The sequence below is a fragment of the Eutrigla gurnardus genome (genome assembly GCF_963514095.1).
Source record: "Eutrigla gurnardus genome assembly, chromosome: 20".
NCBI lineage: Eukaryota > Metazoa > Chordata > Actinopteri > Perciformes > Triglidae > Eutrigla > Eutrigla gurnardus.
This window is the reverse complement of record NC_139931.1, coordinates 21,976,720-21,998,859: the sequence shown is the minus strand read 5'-3', so window position 1 is coordinate 21,998,859 and position 22,140 is coordinate 21,976,720. Positions and strand designations below refer to the sequence as shown.

The 22,140-nt window shown below is 42.6% G+C and overlaps 2 protein-coding genes across 3 annotated transcripts in view; both read right to left on the bottom strand.

Annotated features, from left to right (window-relative positions):
- LOC311030463 (junction plakoglobin-like) overlaps positions 1 to 22,140 on the bottom strand; it is a 202,183-nt gene that overhangs the window by 77,696 nt on the left and 102,347 nt on the right. For both annotated transcript variants that reach the window (XM_084036224.1, XM_084036225.1), the window contains exons 2-3: positions 6,157 to 6,211; positions 4,152 to 4,379 (exon numbers count right to left, since the gene is read on the bottom strand). In XM_084036224.1, the coding sequence (XP_083892350.1) occupies positions 4,152 to 4,379; positions 6,157 to 6,172 (244 nt within the window). In that variant the 5' untranslated portion in view covers positions 6,173 to 6,211. The remainder of the gene's footprint in view (positions 1 to 4,151; positions 4,380 to 6,156; positions 6,212 to 22,140) is intronic.
- LOC311031420 (uncharacterized protein) lies at positions 11,082 to 12,960 on the bottom strand (the record flags this gene model as incomplete). The annotated part of the gene is made up of 3 exons (XM_084037732.1): positions 12,861 to 12,960; positions 11,706 to 11,858; positions 11,082 to 11,329 (listed from the first exon to the last, which is right to left on the bottom strand). Exons 1-3 carry the CDS (start codon positions 12,877 to 12,879, stop codon positions 11,082 to 11,084), a joined length of 420 nt encoding a protein of 139 aa, XP_083893858.1. The 5' UTR covers positions 12,880 to 12,960.

The following is a 22,140-nucleotide window of genomic DNA, read 5'->3' as shown; positions in this document are numbered from 1 at the left end:
TGTGCCCAAAGAGGAGTAACTTCTTGATGGACGATTTAATAATCTCAGAGCTTGTGACAGACTTGTGAATTCAATCTTATTAGTCCAAGCCTTAGAGGGTGATGGTACTTTGAAGAATGTTTAATTGCAAGCAATAGAGGAAACCACCAGTATGTACAATATAATAGCTTTTCAGCAGAAACCCTGTCATTCCAATACTGCTACACTATACTCTCAATCATGTTTCTAAGGAGACGTTTTTTTTTTCAGACCAAGTGATTGCAGTTTTAGCTGCACGGTGGTGTAGTGGGTAGCACTCTCGCCTCACAGCAAGAGGGTCCTGGGTCCGATTCCCCGGGTTCCTTCTGTGTGGAGTTTGCATGTTCGCCCCGTGTAAGTGTGGGTTCTCTCCGGGTTCTCCGGCTTCCTCCCACAGTCCAAAGACATGCAGGATGGGGATAGGTTAATTGGTGACTCTAAATTGCCCGTAGGTGTGAATGTGAGTGTGAATGGTTGTCTGTCTCTACATGTCGGCCCTGCGATAGACTGGCGTCCTGTCCAGGGTGTACCCTGCCTTCGCCCAATGACAGCTGGGATCGGCTCCAGCCCCCCCGTGACCCTGAATACAGGATAAGCGGTAGAAAATGGATGGATGGATGGATGGATGATTGCAGTTTTAATCAGTTTGAAATATGTGGTTAAAACAAAAAGTAAATCTACATAGTCAGGCATAGGCAGCAAAAGTACTTGGTTATCCTCAAGCAATAAGGGTACTTGGTGATACTCAAGCTACACATGCACTTGGTTATGTTTAAGCAAATGCTTGGTTATCGTTAACCAACAAAATAACTTAGTTATGTTTGGACAACAAAACCGCTCGGTTATCGTCAACCAAGTAAATGGAATTTGGAATGGAGAGTAGAGAAAGATAAAGCTGAGCTGAAGATAAATATACAGTATTAGCCAAAAAAAGTACTTGGGAAATAAGACTAGGTGAAACCTAGTATATGGCTATATGGTATATGGTGTGTTGTCAATGTGGTTCATTGCAGATCACATGACACTGTTGAGCTCATTTGAGTAAAATGTTACAAAACTAAAACTTTGTACTCACATATTAAGATTTGATTTGAAATATCTTCTAATGAAGCAAAGTACACTCATTATATGGTAGTTAATTCATTAGTCAGTATTTGATGCAGCTTATATAAAGTGAAATATATGAGCCCATAAAGTTGAAAGAGTTTTCTGTACTTAGAGTGCATGTCAGTGGGGGTCCTGGGCCTTGTTGTTGATGAGGCCAGTTGCAGATGGGAAGAAACTATTTTTGTGGCACAAGGTTTTGGTCTTGACAGACGTCAGCCTCTTGCCGGAGGGGACCGTTGAGAGATTGGGTGGGATGGGTTGTCCATGGTCTTCCCTGATCGCCTCAGTGTCCTGGAGGCATACAGGTCCTGGAGGAATGGCAGGTTACAACCAATCACCTTTTCGGTACAGCAGATAATACACTGCAGCCTGCAGACAGTGATGGTGGAGGTGAGCATGGACTCTATGACGGAGGTGTAGAAGTGGCAGGTTGAACTTCTTCAGCGGCCGCAGGAAGTACATCCTCTGCTGAGCCTTCTTGGTGATGCAGCTGATGTTCTGCTCCCACATGAGGTCTTGACTGATGATTGTACCCAGGAACCTGAAGGACTCTACAGTGTTGACTGGGGAGTCACACAGGGTGATGAGGGAGGGTGGGGCTGCATTCCTACTGAAGTCCAAACCATCTCCACTGTCTTTAGAGCATTGAGCTCTAAGTTGTTTTGGCTGCAGGAGCTTGACGGACTGGTGACTGCAGGTGCAGCTGTGAAGAGAAGTAGAGAAAGCACTTAGCCTTGAGGGGAACCAGTGCTGATTTTCAGGCTGTTGGAGACGTACTTCCCCAGCTTCACATGCTGCTTTCTGTCAGACAGGAAGTCGGTGATCCACCGTCAAGGTGGAGTCGGGCATGTGCAGTTGGGAGAGCTTGTCCTGTAGCAAGGTCGGGATGGTGTTGTTGAAGGCGTAGCTGAAGTCCACAAACAGGATCCTGGCGTAGGTTCCTGCAAAGTCCAGGTGCTGGAGGATGAAGTGGAGGGCCATACTTACTGCATCGACCACAGACCTGTTGTGGCTCAGTAGGTGAACTGCTGGGGGTCCAGGAGTGGGTCTGTGATGGATTTTTAGGTGGGACAGGAAAAGGAGTTCAAAGGACTTTATAACTGCAGAGTTCAAGGCGACAGGTCCGTAGTCTTTGAGTTCGGTGGGCCTTGTTTTTTGGGGGACAGGGAGAATTTGAAGCAGGATGGTGCGTGGAGTCCGGTCCAGGTGTTTTTTGGGGGTACTGCCTTTTGAAGAGTCTGTTGACATCCCTCCCCTGGATGGAGAGAGGTGTTTGAAGGGGGGGGGGGGTCTCAGAGGTAGGCACTGGGGCTGCTGGATGGGGATACGGGGGATGGTGTCAGGACTGCATTGTATATTAAATCGGCGGTAGAACTCATTCAGATTGTTTACTTACAACTAATCTAACAAGCCAATCATCAACCAAAAATGAAAATGTTGATGTAGTTTGTGTTGCTTTACTTAGAAGGTTGCTGTCTATTAGGGGTTAAGTTAGATTGTTTAGACACCGGCTGCAGGTGTGCTAAGATTACACCCATTGGTGACGTAGTACACTCGACTGACCAACTGGTGCAACTTTCATCACTGACTTACCTTCCTTACTTACTTAGTCAGCGAAAGAAAAGACATATAGGACTGGTCCTCTGTGGTCCAGCCAAAAAAGCACATTGCTTATGTTTATGTTTTGACAACAAAAGAAGTTGGTTCTGGACAGTAACATCCCTCTCCTCTGTTTTATGACATGTCCACCACCTAGACCCCCTCCAATGTGTACTTCCACAGATGTGTACTTCCACAAACTTATTTGAAATTAATAAGTGATATGTCAACAAGAAACGTTATCTAAGATAAGAAATGTTACATGAAATGTAATTCACAATAGAGTTTAGTTGTGTGGGAACATCATTTTTAACAGATCAGGTTGGATTTCTGACAGCTTGCTTTGAAATTGTATTTTTCCATCTACAAATTCTAAAATGACTCCATAGGACCAGAATCCTGCATCAGTTGCAGACAGCAACGTTAATTGATGATTGCATACAAAAAAAAAACGTTTATGAAGCTATCAAATGAGACCAATGGGTGACGTCACAATGAGTACGGCCGCCTGTAGGCAGTCTATTTAAGTCTATCTAAATGAAGGGTTTTTAAATGATGAACCCTATTTTTTATCATACCCTTTTCTTTATTATACCCTCCCCTTCCCATGTAACAGCAGAGCAACATCAAGAGCTCCACGTCTTCTTGAATCCACATTTGATCACATGGTTGATGATGCACAGATCATTAGCTGATCCGTCCAACGCACTCTCCTAAGGTTTTTGAAGTGACTGCTCTTGTTGGGAGGTGTCTCAGTGTGAATGAGGCCTTGGATGAGACAATTAGTCAGGTTTTATATCGCACATAATAATAATAATAATAATAATAATTATAATAATAATTATAATAATAATTATAATAATGTTTAGTTGACATGCTGACCTTGTGGAATTAGATAATAATATATATATATATATATATATATATATATATATAATATATTGACGTGCTGACCGTGTCAAACTGAGGATGGGAGTGGGACAGAGGGGAGACTTTTATTCCTACCGTGGGTGTCAGGTGGTCGCTGAGAAGCTGAGCGTAATCATTCATATTTACCGTGATCGATAATGTCAGTTGGTGTTATAGTGAAGATTGTCATTTCAATTGCAGAGCAAATCAAAAGTGTTCACCGTGTTAGAAACGGATCCGTTTTTAAGCACATCATAAATCAACACTGGATCAAATAATAGAACATGTTTCCTAAAAATCCATTCAGTTATGTCTGTTATGAGTGTCCGACAGATTAATGTACCAGCAAATGGGCTAATATTGTAAATTACATGAGATCTAACAATCTTAAATATACAGCACAAAGAAAACCATAGATGCACAACAATGCAGAATCCACATCTAATGATGAAATGACACACATAGCACTGCAACCAACTATGTGACCTCTCTCACTGAGGTACTGTATTAAGTCTCACCTGTAGGACTCTCCAGTACCCCAGCTGCTGTGTCTTCTCCGCCCCTAGTACTACCAGGGGCAGGACCACTGGTAATACTGGTACAACCGGTGTACTTGTTGCGGCCGCTGTAGTCAGTGCTGCTCTCGTCGTCCAGGACTGTGGTGGCTCCTGACTGAATCCCAGAGTCTGAGGCGTAGTAGGTCTGCTGCCATTCGGCCACCTTCACCACACTGTCTGCCTCGCTCACTGCAGGGACCAACACATGGCTGAGACTAGTTATGAGTACTACTACTACTACTACTACTACTACTACTACTACTGTTGGTACTACTACTACTCCTACTACTACTGTTGTTACTACTACTACTCCTACTACCTTCACCACACTGTCTGCCTCGCTCACTGCAGGGACCAACACATGGCTGAGACTAGTTATGAGTAATGCTGCTGCTGCTGCTACTACTACTACTACTACTACTACTACCACTACTGTTGGTACTACTACTACTCCTACTACCTTCACCACTAGGGGTGGGGGAAAAAATCGATATTGCAATATATTGTTGTGCTCTCTGTCGCAATAAATAAATCGATACACTGACGGCAAATATCGATATTTTGGGTCTACGGGTTTTTTTAGACTCCCGTCGGTGCGTCCCCAATTTCCACTGCATGCGTCTCCGCTGCGTTGTTTACGGTTCTCCGGAGCGGATCCGCGGGGGCCGCCCGCTGCCCGGGGGTCGGTCTGAGCTCCAAGCGGGTTTCTCACAGCCTTGAAGGCATGAGTGCCGACTTTTGGGCCGGTTTGATTGCCTATTTATGGGTAGGATTCCGAGCGGCGCGCTAGAGTTTACGGTTCTCCGGACGGAGCAGAACTGCGGGTTCGCGGTGCGTAATTGTAAGCGTGGCCGTGTGCTGGCCGGTGCTGTTGTGAGCTTCAAGCGCTTTTCACACAGCATTGAGGGCATGAGGACCCACTTTTCGGCTGGGCTCGATTGCCTATTTACGGGCAGGATTCCGGGCGGCGCGTGTTTACCGTCCGCCGGAGGGTCCGCATGTGTGGATCCGCGGAGCCGTGTGGGCATGAGGCCCGACTTCCCAGGTACTGGATGGGTGAACATAACTCTGCACATAATTGGTTGCATACTGAAATGTGCACAATATTTCATTTAATTCTGATGTTATTCTTATCTTGTTTAGCTATTGTTAAACTAAAACGGGCCCAAGTTTACATAAAACAAGTTGCTACTGACTTTTCAGTATCAGAAAGCACTGTCCTGGTTTACATAAGACATGTTATTAATGTTCATGCACTTTAATGTGTCCAGCTGGACAGTGTTTATTCATTTGTACATTGTACGAAGTTTTGGAATTTATTTTTTATGCATATTTTTTCTTTTTCAGTCACATATCGTGATATATCGTTGATGACATTTCTTGCAATATATCGAATATCGCAGATATCGTGTATCGTGATATTATCGTTATCGTGGGCCAAATATCGCCACAGTATCGAATCGTGAGTTACCCGTATCGTCCCACCCCTATTCACCACACTGTCCGCCTCGCTCACTGCAGGGACCAACACATGGCTGAGACTAGTTATGAGTAATACTACTGCTACTACTACTACTACTACTACTACTACTACTACTACTACTACTACCTTCACCACACTGTCCATCTCACTCACTGCAGGGACCAACACATGGCTGAGACTAGTTATGACTTATACTACTGCTACTACTACTACTACTGTTGGTACTACTACTACTACTACTACTACCTTCACCACACTGTCCTATTCGCTCTCTGCAGGGACCAACACATGGCTAGATAAGAGTAATACTACTGCTAGTAGCAGTAATACTCCTATGAATACTACTGACACCACAGCACTAGGACCACAAGTACCATAACTACTAGTAGTAGTACAAACACCATACCAAAGGTGGGTCCTCTTCAGCTCTAGTGAACAAGACTGGCGCTGACTGAGTGTGCAGCGGATATCTACATCACTTACTTTGCATGGACATCATCTCCAGCCACTGGTACCGCTGCCTTCACCGACCTCTGACCTGCAGAAGAAAGAAAGCAGAAAGCAAACATTAGGTCTGCAAACAGAATTCAACTAATCCTTTTCCATGGTCATTTACCACTTAAATGATAATGTTCTGCAAAACATGTTATGGAATTAGTTGTCTTGTCCACAACGATGAGTCAAACTTCCTGTTAGTGATCTTTTCATTGATGTGAAATTGTACATTGTTGTCAGTAACTGTGACTTTCAAGAGTAGCAGAGTACTACCACCATAATACACTGCATTCATTGCTGCTATGATACAAAATTATTTCTTTCTATTAAGTCAGAAACTGCCTGAGGAGCAGCTGTAAGGTGCACAAATGTCAACGATGTAAAGCTTATAAAACTCCAGAGAGCGCCTTTATCTAACTCCCAGCAGCGTCGACTGGTGAAAGGTCACAGCGTCTCATCTTCCCTGCCAAGAGTCCTTCACAGACACAAGACCGGGGGGAATTCCCAACGCTCAGAGGAAAAGCAAGTGTGTGTGTGTTTGTAAGAATGCACATAAGATATTACAGCTACAGTCAAGTACAGCATATCCTGGAGGAGATGATGCCCCCCCGTAATGCAATGCAAACTGCAATAACAATACGTTTTTCAAGGCTCGAGTTTGGCAGTTTTGTCCCCCCCCCCCCACCCCATCTTGGTTTTTTTTACACCCCCGAAAAGCATCCCATGCTTTCTGGTCTGTTGGACTTTAAATGGACCATAATGTACTAAATGAACATCATGCTGGATTGAAGAAGACTTAAAACTAGAGATTGAGACCATAAACTCATGTTTACAAGGTTTACTGAGATAATACATCAAGAGAGAAGTAGGACCATATTCTCATAGCCTTCTATACAACCAGAGGAGTCGCCCCCTGGTGGCCAGCAGGGAGAATGACAGTTTAATGCACTTCCCCATTTGTAAGGAAAGTAGATTGTATCACTCCACCAACCAGTCAAGTGTAAGTTTGTCACAGTGACCTTTGACTTCCAAGTAGAGGCTGTCACGTCGGGAACAAAGGGAAAACTATGGAAATGGGAGGAGGACCCAAATGCAGTTACTCAGACAAGGCAAAAGGCAAAGTAGCAAAAAACCAGCAAGGCAAAGTAGCAACAAAATAAGGCAGGAAAAAGTACAAAGAAAAAGGCAAAGTTCTAATGGCTAATGGAAAACTGAAAACTAAAACATACCACAAAGGGACTTGAAACAGGCAGGAACATGAGCAGGACCAGACGTAGACAAGAGCCATGGACAGACGCGAACAGAGGCAGACAGATACAATGACCGGACAAGGAGTGAAGGGAAGACACAGACACAGATGAGACGAGGAGCAGGTGAGGAGAGAGGAGGCCAGATGTGGTAATGAGAGGGGGGGAGCACAGAGGAGAAAACCAGGAGGGAACAAGACTAACAGACAGAGGGAGACACACGGGAGAACACATGAGGCATGAAAATCCAAACATAAAACACAACACCAAATCATGAATAATGACAGTGGCTTGAGGCAAATTTAAAGAGATTCCCTCCAAGATTTACTGGAATATCGCGTTCACACGAATGGACGTGCTAAAAACATGATGCCATGGCTGTACTACTACTACTACTACTACTTCTACCGCTACTACTACTACTACTACTGCTACTACTGTTGCTACTACTACTGCTACTACAACTGCTGCTGCTACTACTACTACTACTACTACTGCTACCACTACTGCTGCTGCTGCTACTACTGCTTATACTGCTACTACTGCTACCACTTCTCCTGCTACTGCTACTACCACTACTACTACTACTACTACTGCTGCTACTACTGCTAGTGTTACTACTATTACTACTACTACTACTTCTACTACTTCTGCTACTTCCACTACTACTGCAAATCTGCCACTTTCACCAGAGTCTGCCTCACTCACTTCAGGGATCAACATATGAGAGATTATTGCTACTGCTTTTACTGCTAGTACTGCTAGTACCACTACTACTAGTACTAATACTACTTCTACATGCCATGACTGTTGCAGACACATGGCATGAGGCATGAAAATAATTCTCTGTTAAAGTTTTAAACAAGGAGTCAGTTAATATTACAGAGGACATCCTGTAGATCTACAGATTTTTTCCATAGTTGCCGGGACATTATGCGTTTTCCACTAATTTTTACAATGTACGTATACTATGTAAATTCCTCGTCGAGGAATAGTTTCCTGTAAGCTGCTTCTAAACAGCCGACCCTTTATAGCAGCGGCTTCCTGAACACACTATCAGCAGGCTGTAAATTGCTCTGTGCCTCCATGTTTGTTGGAGTCCCAGCCTAATTAAAAGCCAGCAGACGCTGTAGGATACATGTGGATTTAATATGTCGGGAAAGTTATGTCACTGGAGGTTGGAGCGTTCCCCGAACAGTGTTTAAGCTCTGCAAAGTAAAGAACATAGAGGAAGGCTGTCATGAGAAGAAGAGAATATATGAAGAGAGAATAAAAGCCTCCAGATGTACCTGGGACTGATCCTGAGTCTGGTTCTTTATGACCGGAGACACAGTCTGTGTTTGTTGCTCTCACTGTCACCAAAGGACTGAATTTAAAGCTGGAGAAGTTCACCCACATTAGCATTAACATGTTTATTATTTTAATTTTTATATTAATTGTATATTTAGGCCCCGAGCGCCGACAACATCGGGCTGCGAAGCCCTATTGAAATTGTATCGTTTATTATTGTATTTTTATTATTAGGGCCCGAGCGCCGACATTGTCGGGCTGCGAAGCCCTATTGAAATGCTGTCGTTTATTATTATTTTTCCCACATCACAGCCTTTTTGGGGGCCTTAACATATTCAGAAGTTGAAAAAATTTTCCATGCTAATAGAAAACAGCAAAAATTAAATGATTTTAAGGTTTTAAGGTTTCATAGTCTCGCCTAGCATAGGCTCGCTAGCGCCACCTAACGCAAAGAAGGATGGCCAGCTCACACCGTAACTCCAATTGACTTGCAATTGACATGCAGATCCGTGTGCTCTACAAAAAAAAAATATTATGGCACCAAAGTCCGCCTACCGAAATCTCCGCCATTTTGAATTTGGTGAAAAACACGTTTTTGCTAACTTCTCCTAAACCGTGGATCCGATTCTCACCAAAATGTCTGTGAATCATCATTAGACCTAGCTGGTCAAGTATCAAAAGCTTTGTGAAATATAGTTGCGTTCAGAAGTTATTAGACAATGAACATCAGAGGGGCGGGTCTCTAGAAATCAATATACATAACTCCAGACGGTCCGACGCTGAAGGCGGTCGTAGCACTAACCAAGTTGCGTGTATGCGAGGGCCCGTTCATCACTGCTCGCCATTTAATTATTATTATTGGTAACACTTTATAATAACATCCGTTATAACTAGTTAATAGATCATTAGTAAACTGTTATTTAATTAGTTATTGATGACTAGTTAAAAGTGTTTGTTAACAGTTTGTTAAGGATTGATAATGATGTCTTATAGATAGTTAATAGATCATTAATAAACTGTTAGTTAATGAGTTATAAATGACTTGGTAACTGTACGTTAATGATACAACTATACCTTATAAATGTGTAATAGATCATGAACAAGCTATTAATAAATTACTTACTAATGACTTGTTAAGTATCAGTTAAAAGTTTTTGTTATTGGGACGTTATTCTAAAGTTGCAACTATTCCTCATTTATTAACTGTTAGAAAATGAGGAATAGTTGCAACTTTAGAATAACGTCCCACTAACATACATAAGCTAATAACTAATACTTCACTAATATATTAACTCACACTTTACAGATCAGTTGTTAATAGTTTGTTAACCATCCACTAATACCAGTGAAACTTTGTAGAACAGCAAATGGGTGAAACAAGTTCAAGGTACAGAAATTTGATGTGATATTTAAAATATCACATTTTTGTACCTCAACCTTGTTTCCACCCATAGGCTTTTCTGTGTACTGTATTTTACCAAAGAAACACCACAGATGAAATGTTGAACATTGTGTTTAATGTATAGAAACACACATACATCACATGGCAGAACAGCAGCATCACATGGCAGAACAGCAGTATACAACAGTATACAACAATATACAAACCCATGAGGTTTGGACACTTTTTGTGCAGGACATGAAAACAAAATAAATTAAAATCAAGCCATTGGCATTATTGATGTGAAGATGTCTTAGCACAACTTGGACCCTCTATACTTAGTGAACCAGACCCGAGCTACAACCGAACTGCTCTAGGGCACCATCCCACAGTAACACCTAAGCTTTCTTAGACAGAGGAATCAGTTTCCCCTTTTTCTTTTGATGTTCAACATCCCTCAAAAGGTTTGGATCATTGATCAACACTTCCAGACATTTTTTTGCAAAGTCCTGCAGTGGTTGCTGTGGTGTATGAGCAACCAGCAACTCCTTGTATTTCCTCGGGGCCACAACAGCCAGTTCACAGATTGGGGCACTGGCGACGATGGTGTTTCGGTCGACACCGACCTTTCGATATGCCATACTCAGCTTTCTTCCTTTCTTGTACGCCTTAAGGACTTTCCTGTATCTCTTGATTACCTCCTCAGGATGACGTGCTGAAACATAGAAATTTAGTTAAGTATAACAAACATACAAGTAGTGAATCGACACAGGGAAACACATACATAGATGCAAAGTGGTTGCAAAAAGTAATGAAGATTACATGGGCACAGAGCAATTGGAGGGTCCAAGATAATATACTCACCAGGAAGTAAGTTTTGGAAAAATAAACTTTATACATACACATACATTAGAGAGAGAAAGAGAGAGAGACACACACACACACACACACACACACAGACAGACAGACGTTGTGATGTCTACATGCCTGACACTTCATTTCTTCTCTTTTTTCTCCCTCTTGTCCTTTTTCTTGTGACTCTGGTGGTGGTGGTGCTTCTTTTTCTTCTTGCGTCTTTTCTTCGATTTCTTGTCTGAATCAGAAGAATCAGTTGATGAGGATGAGGAACTGGATGAAGAGGATGAAGAAGAGTTGGATGGACTGGAGGATGAAGAGAAAGAAGATGCACCAGGAGATGAGTTGGCCGAGGAAGATGTGTCAATTGTCCCACTGTCATCTGTATCTACAACACAATAGAAAATACAATACCAAATGCATTACTAACTATGAGGATACCTAAATACCTAACTCACATACATTCTTATCAACATTTACATTTAAGATTTAAGATTTTCCGTTTCACTGATTCATCAAATCGTGACCTCATCAGTTGGACAGATGTGTCTGCTGTCAATCAATGCTACAGATATTATCTTCCAGGTATTAACTGTACATGTGTATTGTTTGGGTAATAACACGCTCATGCTCTGATGAAGGTCTTGTCACCGTGAAATGTTGGCCTTTCTTCCACTCAATTGTATATATATTTTACAAAGCACCCAAGTATCATTGTCAGGTGTGCAAACATGTTTTCCTAAGAAAGTGTTAGACCTACTTACTTTGACCAACTTGTTTGCGGAGGGAGTCTCTCTCCTTAGTCAGGTCACTGATTTTTTCTGTGACTGTGTGCTGCTTCTTCTTGGCCTCACGGAGCTTAAGCTGCTTCTTCTTAATATGTAAAAATGCTGTTGGAGCTACAGTTGCCTCAGTATCTGGAATGATAGGATAGAGAATTAAAAAAGCTCTAATCACAAAAGCCAGGTGAAGTTAAAATAAAATAATGAGCAGCTGGCTCTAGATATCTGCACTGGATCTCTGAATGAGTGAACATAATTGTATAACTGTCATCCATCACCAGTGAATATATGAATGGATATGTACAGACTATCATTATATACATATATACACACATACATAGGGCTGGGCGATATGGCCTTTTTGAAATATCTCGATATTTTTAGGTTATGTCACAGTACGATATATATCTTGATATTTTGCCTAAGCCTTGAATTAAAGTTTTCATGCATACAATCACACCAGTATGATGATTCTTGTTTAACTATTTTGCAGCCAATTCAGTTCAATTTTACCAGCTAGACCAGTCTGGTAAATTCAGAAAAAGACATCACTTTACTGTAATAGCTTTCAAAACCAGGAAAAGACGACTATTATGCTATATAACAACATCGATATATTGCTCAGCCCTTATATATATTTGACAGCTGTAACATTCAATAACACTGATTAATACTTTGTATGCACCCTGTGTTGCTCTCCGAAAATAACAATTCTACTAACTGTAGGCCTACAACAAGTCTTACAACTCATATAGGCTAAATCTTCTATTTTTGGTAGTGATGTCCAAATGAAGCTTCGTGAAGCATTTTCTTTATTTTCTGAGCCCAATAGATGGCGCTCTCTGTTCAACAAAGGGTTGAAGGCCGATGTATTTCCATTGCTTTCAACCGTTTGTTGAACAGATAGCGCCATCTATTGGGCTCAGAAAATAAAGAAAATGCTTCACGAAGCTTCATTTGGACATCACTAATTTTCGGCAAGCGCACGCACGCACGCGCGCGCACACACACACACACACACAAAATTAATCATTGGACACTTCACTAATCTGGTTGAATTATGTAGTACAAATCTATCAGTCCGTGTTATCCTGATCAAACATCTTTAGTGATAAGATAACACGCAGTCTTGCTTACCGTCACCGTTGTTGTCCATGTGCACAGAATGGTCCACAGGTGTAGTTTTCTTTTTACTGGAAGTATCCGCTGTTGACTTCTTTCTCTTTCTCCCGACAGTACCTGGATTTATCTCGGCATTTTGCGCATCGCCGCTGGGAACACTGGTATCGGACATTTTACCAGACCGTGTATTCATTCTTTGAAATCAACGCTAATGCGATCTGCCCATCGAATAATTAACTTGCTGAGTGAGTGAAGGATGGGCGTGTCTGTCTAGGTTGTCACCGGTTGTCATTCGTCAAATACAGGTGATTGACAAGTTGACAACCAGCCACTATGATGGAGGAGGCCGGATAGCTCCTCCTCCAGCCCGTGAATACAATTATGATTGGCTTGTTTCACCCTCGTCACACCCGACCTATAATACAATTGAAACGTAATCTGGCGGGAGCACAGAGACTCGGGAAGCTTGTGTGATGTGTGTGGAAAGAACAGAGGATAAGAAAATAGGTAGGCCCTAATTAAGTCATATTGTAATATCGTAGTCAAATAATGCCTGGTTTAGCCACTGAGCTAAGAGAGCTTATTGAAGGCAGAACTAAATCTAAAAGAAGACACAGAGAAATAATCAAATGGATGCAGAAGAAAAGGCTTCTAAGAAGACGGATGAGATGCCACAAATGCAAACACAAGATGAAATTCAAAGAATCAGTTTGTGTGGACAACTATGCATGGTAAGTTTATTTTTGTTGCATGAAATTACAACATACATGGGTATTTTGGTCCAGAATTCTAGTGAAAATTAAATCTATTTAATTGTGAGCTGATAAGAGTGCCCAATATATCTTAATTCATGTTTACATTAATTTCTAGAAATACACTACTATACACTACACTACTTAATACTAATCTACAAGATCACAACACGTCAAAACGTTGTGAGTTTATAGATCTGCTATTTTCAGAATAAAATACAGAAAAAAATTCAACACTTTTGAAGTATATTAACACATATTTTATGGGGGTTCCTGGCACAAAATATTTTCAGATGGGGTCCATGGCCAAATACACATTAATTTGGGGGTTGACATGAAAATGTTTGATGCTCTAGCCACTACCCTGGCCTGTGTCATCCTTATCTTTATTTGTATATACCTTCAGGGTTTGCAAACACCATAACCACAGAGGGAGGAAACTGAAGAGGTCAATTAGACACAAATCTTTATTCAGCAATTCAAAGGTCACCCTCTTCAACTGGATGCGCTTTGTGTACAGGTACGCTATGGCATAGGTATATGATTTTAGTCTGTCTGTCTATGATGAAAAGTGTTTATTTCAAAAGAAATACTGTATAACTATGCTGTCATAAACAATAACTGGAGACTATGTAGTAAAGCTTGTGATTATATGTTATGGAGCATCTCTAGACTCATGATGATAACAGGTGCTTGGAGTTATTTAACTTTTGTGATTTATTTTGCTAAAAGGTGTAATTTACAGCTTGAATTCTTAACAGTTTTATTATGGAAATATGTTTAATTGCTGTTACTTATGGGATGCTGTGTTAGTCAGCATTAGGCCTGGTGGAGCAACATGAGTGTCTGACCCTGCCTCTTGAAACTCAATGGCAATTAGCTCTCTCAATCTATAGGCTCTGGCAATAAATATTAGAAATAGGATTTAACAAATATCCTACAGTATTATTAGTCCCAAATGTATTGACAGAGCTCTGTAGAAAATACCACAAAACATATTTTCCATCATTATTGCTGTTTTTGTCTACACAGTGGACAATTTTCATATCCTGGGTTGCAGTAGATGCAAACTTATAATAATAATAATTATTTGCCTTGTTCTATCAGATTTGCACAAGGCCTGCGTCTACGTCAAGTAAGACGTCAAGTACGCCTGGAAGGTAGGCTACTAAAGGTTAGTAGCCTACCTTCCAGTGATCTTGACGGAATATTCAGTGGCAAGTTCGGCGATCCTGCCGTGCAACAGTCTCGTGGTGTGTCTGGCGAGCAGCTAACGGAGCTAGCTGCTATAGCTAGCGCCGGCCACAGCATGATGGTGGTGTGCGAATCCTGCTTTCCCACCCTCTCAAAACTGAGAGAGAGCGTAAACGGCCTGGAGGCTGATCTCAGGGAGAAGGACAAAATCCTGATGAACTTCTCCACCGTCGCCACGACCCAGTCCAGGCTCATCGCCCATCTGAAAGCTTCCGGCGCTGGCGACCGGAGCATGTCGGCAACAAACAATACGACCCTGCCGTGGACCGGCTCCGCCATCGCTGGATCACCGGCACCAGCTGTCGACGAGTCCCGCTGGCACCACCTGGGAGCCAAGCCGAAGGGAGCGGCAGCCTCCACCTCACGCCTCCGCCTGCCGGAATGGCAGTGCTCCATCAGGGAGGATGGAGCGGGGGCCCCAGCACCGGTGAGCTCGACACCTGTCAAGCCGAGGGACCCGTGGTCGGTGGTGGGCAGGGGCGCCGGGGCTCGTCCATCTCCCCCGCCTCCGCCCCCGGAAATCCCGCTCGACAACAGGTACAACATCCTAAGCCTGCAGGACTTCCCTCCAGTTGGCGCCTGCTGCAGCCCGCCTCCAGGAACCGACCACCCGGCTCAACGGACGCGGAACCGGGATCCACCCGCCCGGTCTTCACCATCACCTCCATCCCGCTCGGGACGAGCAGCGGCACAGCGCCGCCACCCGCGGGTTCCCCCCGAGGAGCGCGGCGTCTCCAGGCGCGCGGCGACGGCCGCTCCGGCTCGGCGCACTCCCGAGGTGCTGGTGGTCGGGACCTCGCTGGTGAGGCACGTGTCCGTGCGCAACGCACGGACTTTCTGCCGGCCTGGTGCCTGTGTCACGGAGGTCACATCCGCCGCTCAGCAGGTGAGTGCCCAACATCCTTCGGCCTCCACGCTGGTCGTGGAGGCTGGCATCAACGACTTCAAATTTCAGCAGTCGGAGGTGCTCAAAGCGAACTTCGTCGCCATGGTGGATAGCGTGCTGGACACGGGGAAGCGGCTAATTGTTCTGGGTCCGCTTCCCCCGCCCCGCTACGGTGATGTCATCACCAGCCGCATCCGCCAGCTGCACCTGTGGCTAAAGGGATACTGCCTGGGCAACAGTATCCCTTTCGTTGACAACTACGCGGCCTTTTTAAACCGACCTCAACTTTTTAATCGGGACGGCCTTCACCCCAACCAGGAGGGATCCCGGCTTTTATCTGTGAACATTGACCTGACCATCCGCTCATGCACCACATCCACCTCTTGACTAACACACGGACACTCTGCCCCACGCTGTCCCTCCCACCCACACTCACCCCCCACTCCCTGCACCATACATAGCCCACACATCCACCCATCACCACCCCCATCAGAACCACAGGACATCCATCACATTGAAACACTAATCACTCACAGACATCAACCCAGGACTGTTTTTAGACCGACTGATTGTTTTAATGTCCCCATAAAGAGACATACTGAGCGCACAATCAATGAAGACATCAAGATGGCCCTACTAAATGTGCGCTCGCTGTCTAACAAATCTTTTATTATAAATGATGTAATTTTAGACAGAAAATTAGACGGTATTCTCCTTACTGAGACATGGCTCGGCACTGACGCACGTGTTGTTCTCACAGAGACCTGTCCTCCAGATTTTAACTTTTTATTTTCAACAAGGGTGGGCAGGAAAGGAGGGGGAACTGCCTCGATCACAAGGTCAACATTATCGCCAAAGGAAGCTCCTTTTAACAACTATTTATCATTTGAATACCACGCCTTTGTTTTTAGCAGCCCTCCTATTCTTTGTGTGACTGTGTACAGACCACCCCAGCACCCTACTGCTTTTATCAGCGACTTCTCAGAATTTTTAACCATCATTCACGCTAAGTATGATAGGATTTTAATAACTGGTGATTTTAATCCACACATCGATAAGACCTCAGACCTAGCATCTAGAGAATTTTTAAACCTCCTTCACTGCTTGGATTTTAAACAGCATGTCTGCCAGCCGACCCACGACAGGGGGCGCACCCTGGACCTGGTCATAACCTATGGCCTGTCTGTGGGTGCGCCCTCTGTCGTGGATCTGGCCGTGTCAGACCATTTTTGTGTGTTTTTTAATATCACCAGTTTTAACCAGCTGGAGGACCCTGTGAGAACAGTGAGGAAACGCCATCTTACTTCTGAAGTGGCAGCAAATTTTATCCAGATTTTAAAGAACACTCCTGCACAAATTTTACCAGCACCATGTGATTTTATCATTGACAATTTTATCCACAAACTAAGGTCAACACTTGACTCAGTGGCTCCTCTTTTAACTAAAACTATAAAAACAAGACCAATGCCACCATGGAGAAATGAAGAAATCAAAAAACTGAAAAGAACGTGCAGGAGTGCTGAGAGGAGATGGAGAAAATCAAAGCTGACAGTACACTACAACATATTTCGTCAACACCTCAAAACATACAATAAAACCATCAAACTGGCAAGAATTTCACATTTCAAAAATCTAATATCCGAAAATAAAAATAACCCCAAATTTTTATTCTCCACAATTGAGTTTTTAACCAACGGTGACCGGAACAGGTCACCAATAACACCAACAGACTCCGTTTGTGAGGCGTTTGCTGACCACTTCAGAAGTAAAATCGATAACATTAGATCCAGTCTTTTATCTCACCAAATCTCAACCTCCGACATTCCTGGATCAATGCTTCCACCTGAGGAGACTCTGGACTCTTTTGCCCTGGTTGACGCAAGGACACTTGGTCGAGTCTTCTCCCAAGTGAAGCCCACAACCTGCCTTTTAGACCCAATTCCCACACGCTTTTTTAAAACATTTTATGATGTTTTTGAGGAACAGCTTTTATATATGGTGAACTGCTCTCTTCAGACGGGTGTCTTCCCCACATCCTTTAAAACGGCGGTGGTGAAGCCCCTACTGAAGAAGAGTGGCATAGACCCCACCATTTTTAATAATTACCGTCCAGTATCCAACTTACCATTTTTAAGCAAAATTCTAGAAAAACTGGTTTTTACACAGATAAATAACTTTTTATATTTGAACAATACATTGGAGAAGTATCAGTCTGGTTTTAGGACAAACCACAGCACAGAGACAGCCCTTTTAAAGATTTTAAATGACATCAGGTTCAATTTAGATAATCATAAACTCACAGTCTTGGTTCTGCTAGATCTAACCGCCGCCTTTGATACAGTGGACCATCACATTTTAATAAACCGTTTGAGGAACCTGGTTGGTCTCTCTGGTGCAGTTTTAAATTGGTTCTCCTCTTACCTCACTGACCGTAGCTTCTTCGTAAGTCTGGATACCTGTTCCTCCAAAACACACAACCTTAAGTGCGGGGTTCCCCAGGGGTCAATTTTAGGCCCAACCCTTTTTAATCTCTACATGCTTCCCCTGGGTGATGTCATCAGGAGGCACGGCATCAGCTTCCACAGTTATGCTGACGATACACAACTGTACATCGCTGTGTCTCCTGATGACACAGGGCCTTTAGATGCCCTTTTTAATTCCATTTTAGATATCCAGTCATGGATGGCAGCAAACTTTCTACAACTCAACCAGGACAAAACAGAGGTTTTAGTCATAGGTCCTGAAGGCCAGAGAGAGAAACTTTTACCAAAATTAAATAATTTTAAATCATCGAAATCTCTGAGAAACCTGGGCGTGATTTTAGACTCTGAGCTCAGTTTTATTCCACACATTAAAAATGTAACAAAGGTAGGTTTTTACCACCTGAAGAATATAGCCAGAGTCCGCCCGTTTCTCTCACAGGCCAGTACAGAGGTGCTGATGCATGCTTTTATTTCCAGTCGTCTAGACTATTGTAATGCCCTGCTCTCTGGTCTTCCTAAAAAGAGCATCCATACTCTCCAACTGCTACAAAACTCAGCCGCACGCGTGCTGACGAGGACCAGAGGGCGGGAGCACATTACACCAGTTTTAAAGTCGCTGCATTGGCTCCCTGTCCGTTTCAGGATCGATTTTAAGATTCTTTTACTTGTTTTTAAATGTCTTAATGGTCTTGGGCCCTCTTATTTATCTGACCTACTCCTATTATATCAACCCTCACGGACCCTGAGGTCCTCTGGCACCGGCCTTTTAACCTTTCCACAAGTCAGATTGAAAACACACGGGGAGGCGGCTTTTAGTTATTATGGTCCCCGACTGTGGAACAGCCTGCCGCAGAACCTCAGGGCCGCAGAGAATGTTGATGTTTTTAAAAAACGGCTCAAGACTCATCTTTTTAGTCTGGCTTTTAATTAGCCTTCTATTATTTTAAGTCTGCTATTTTATTCCCCAAGTTTTAATCTAATATTTTAAGTTTGCTTATTTTAGTAGTTTATACTGATTTTATTCTATCCTATTAGCTTTTTATCTAGTTTTTAGCTATTTATTTTATTACTGCTATCTTGTTCCATTTTACATTATTTTGTCTCTTTTACCGTCGACTGACGGGAACCAGAGTCCCTCATGGTGTGGATGGCCTTTCACTCACCGATGTCTCAGTGCCGAGCCATGTCTCTACAGTTTTAGCCAATGCAGTGCGTGGGGGTGTGTGTGTGTGTGCGTGTGTGTGCGTGGTGTCCATACCTGAGTTGTGTGCATGTTAGTGTGAGTGTGCGAGTGTGTTCCGGGTGGGGGGGTCGAGTCTTTCTTTCTGTTGTTGTTGTTTTTATTGTTGTTGTTGCGTTGTTTTTATTTTCTAAATTTGTATTTTCTGTACGGCACTTTGTGTTGCATTCCCTGTATGAAAGGTGCCTTATAAATAAATAAAATTGAATTGAATTGAAGTGGACATGATCAATGATGACATTTCTGGAAGCTCAGCAAACCTGTCCAAGATGGCTCAAAAGCTGCGAGATGTGTGCACTACTGCAATGGACAGATATCAGCAAGCAAGAGGCCAGTACATTGGGGGGCGGCAGCAGTTTGTGACCATTGATGAGAGCCACTTCAGACACAAAAGAAAGGCAAGCAGCAAGCACTATTATCAAGATAGTAATGCAAATTACCATTGAATGACAGATTTTTCATTTTGTTTAAAAAAAGAATAATTCCTAATATTTTATGTTTTCAACAGTATGGACGGGGACGAATGGCTGGTGGCTGGAAGAGGAAGAAGTGGGTGTTTGGGATGCTAGGTGTTAACCGGAGAGGGAGAAGACATGCAAAGCCTGTTCTTCGCTTAGTCGAGAGAAGAAGAAGGAGAGATCTGGTGCCACCTATAGCTCACCATGTTAAAGTGGGATCTACAATAATAAGTGATGAGTGGCGGGCTTATCGCAATGCTTTACCTCAGCTAGGTTACACCCATTTCACTGTCAATCACAGTGTATCATATGTCGATGCCCAAACAGGTGCACATACTCAGCACATAGGGCCTGGAGAACGGTTAAGGAAAATGTGTGGAGACTTAGGGGGAATCGTACAGACGAGTTACTGGTAGACCATCTCAGAGTTATTGAATGGCATGAGTGGCTTGCCCGTAAGCATTGCAAAGGGCCGTTAGGACGGATAATCCATGACATTGCTGTGATATATGGACATTAAATGTCCCTCTGAAATTCTGTTTATCCAGTGTTTAGCACAAAAAGTGTCCAAACCTCATTGGTTTGTATATTGTTGTATACTGTTGTATACTGCTGTTCTGCCATGTGATGGCTCAGTATGTGTGTTTCTATACATTAAACACAATGTTCAACAGTTCATCTGTGGTGTTTCTTTGGTAAAATACAGTACACAGAAAAGCCTATGGGTGGAACAAGGTTGAGGTACAAAAATGTGATATTTTAAATATCACATCAAATTTCTGTACCTTGAACTTGTTTCACCCATTTGCTGTTCTACAAAGTTTCACTGGTATTAGTGGATGGTTAACAAACTATTAACAACTGATCTGTAAAGTGTGAGTTAATATATTAGTGAAGTATTAGTTATTAGCTTATGTATGTTAGTGGGACGTTATTCTAAAGTTGCAACTATTCCTCATTTTCTAACAGTTAATAAATGAGGAATAGTTGCAACTTTAGAATAACGTCCCAATAACAAAAACTTTTAACTGATACTTAACAAGTCATTAGTAAGTAATTTATTAATAGCTTGTTCATGATCTATTACACATTTATAAGGTATAGTTGTATCATTAACATACAGTTAACAAGTCATAACTCATTAACTAACATTTTATTAATGATCTATTAACTATCTATAAGGCATCATTATAAATCATTAACAAACTGCTAACAAACACTTAACAAGTCATTGACAACTAATTAATTAACAGTTTACTAATGATCTATTAACTAGTTATAATGGATAGTTATTATAAAGTGTTACCTTATTATTTTGTGTAAGGTAAATAATAACGTTATCATGTGTCCAAATGTAATCTTGTAAAACAAAGCAATTGTTGAGATGTTTTTACAGCAATTTGAACTCGATGTTTGAGATGAATGATGTGTAAATTAAGTGTTTTGTTTGTCCTGGTATTGGATTGGGTATCGAGGATTGTGGAATGTTGCTGATGTGGACCAACACTGGTGTTGTGACTTCCATAGTGATGACTAAACTCGAAAAAAAGATCATACAAATATGCATCTCATCTGATTTATGTTCAGGAGGTCAGTATTGTTTCAGTTGAAAAGAGTTGTTGTGTCAAAGCTTGTGATACCTGTGTACGTTCAAGTTACCAGATACAGTATGTCTGGAACTCATTTTCAGACTTTGATGCAGGTTTGACAGGGTCATAGTACAGGTGCGGTAAATCTACACAATGTTCCATTATAGGTTAAACAGAAGTGTCAGTGAACATCACAGATCATTCCGTAAATCTACAGAGTTTTCTCTTTTTGGGTTGAAGGAAATGTCTGTAAAGAGAAAGGACTTCAACTGTGATATGTGCAGCTCTGTACTACACACATGAGACAGGTCTCCGTCCTCCAAACTCACCCTTGGAAAGGAATCAAGTAAACACCTTTACTTTAACCTTATACACTATATTGCCAAAAGAATTCACTCACCCAGCCAAATAATTGAAATCAGGTGTTCAAATCACTTCCAAGGCCACAGGTGTGCAGACTGTTTCTACAAACATTTGTGAAAGAATGGGTCGCTCCCACAGTCAACTGTCAGTGGGATTATAATAAAGAAGAAGTGATTGGGAACGGTGAGAAACTCAGCCAAGAAGTGGTAGACCACGTAAAATGACGGAGCGGGGTCAACGCATGCTGAGGCACAAAGTGCACAGAGGTCA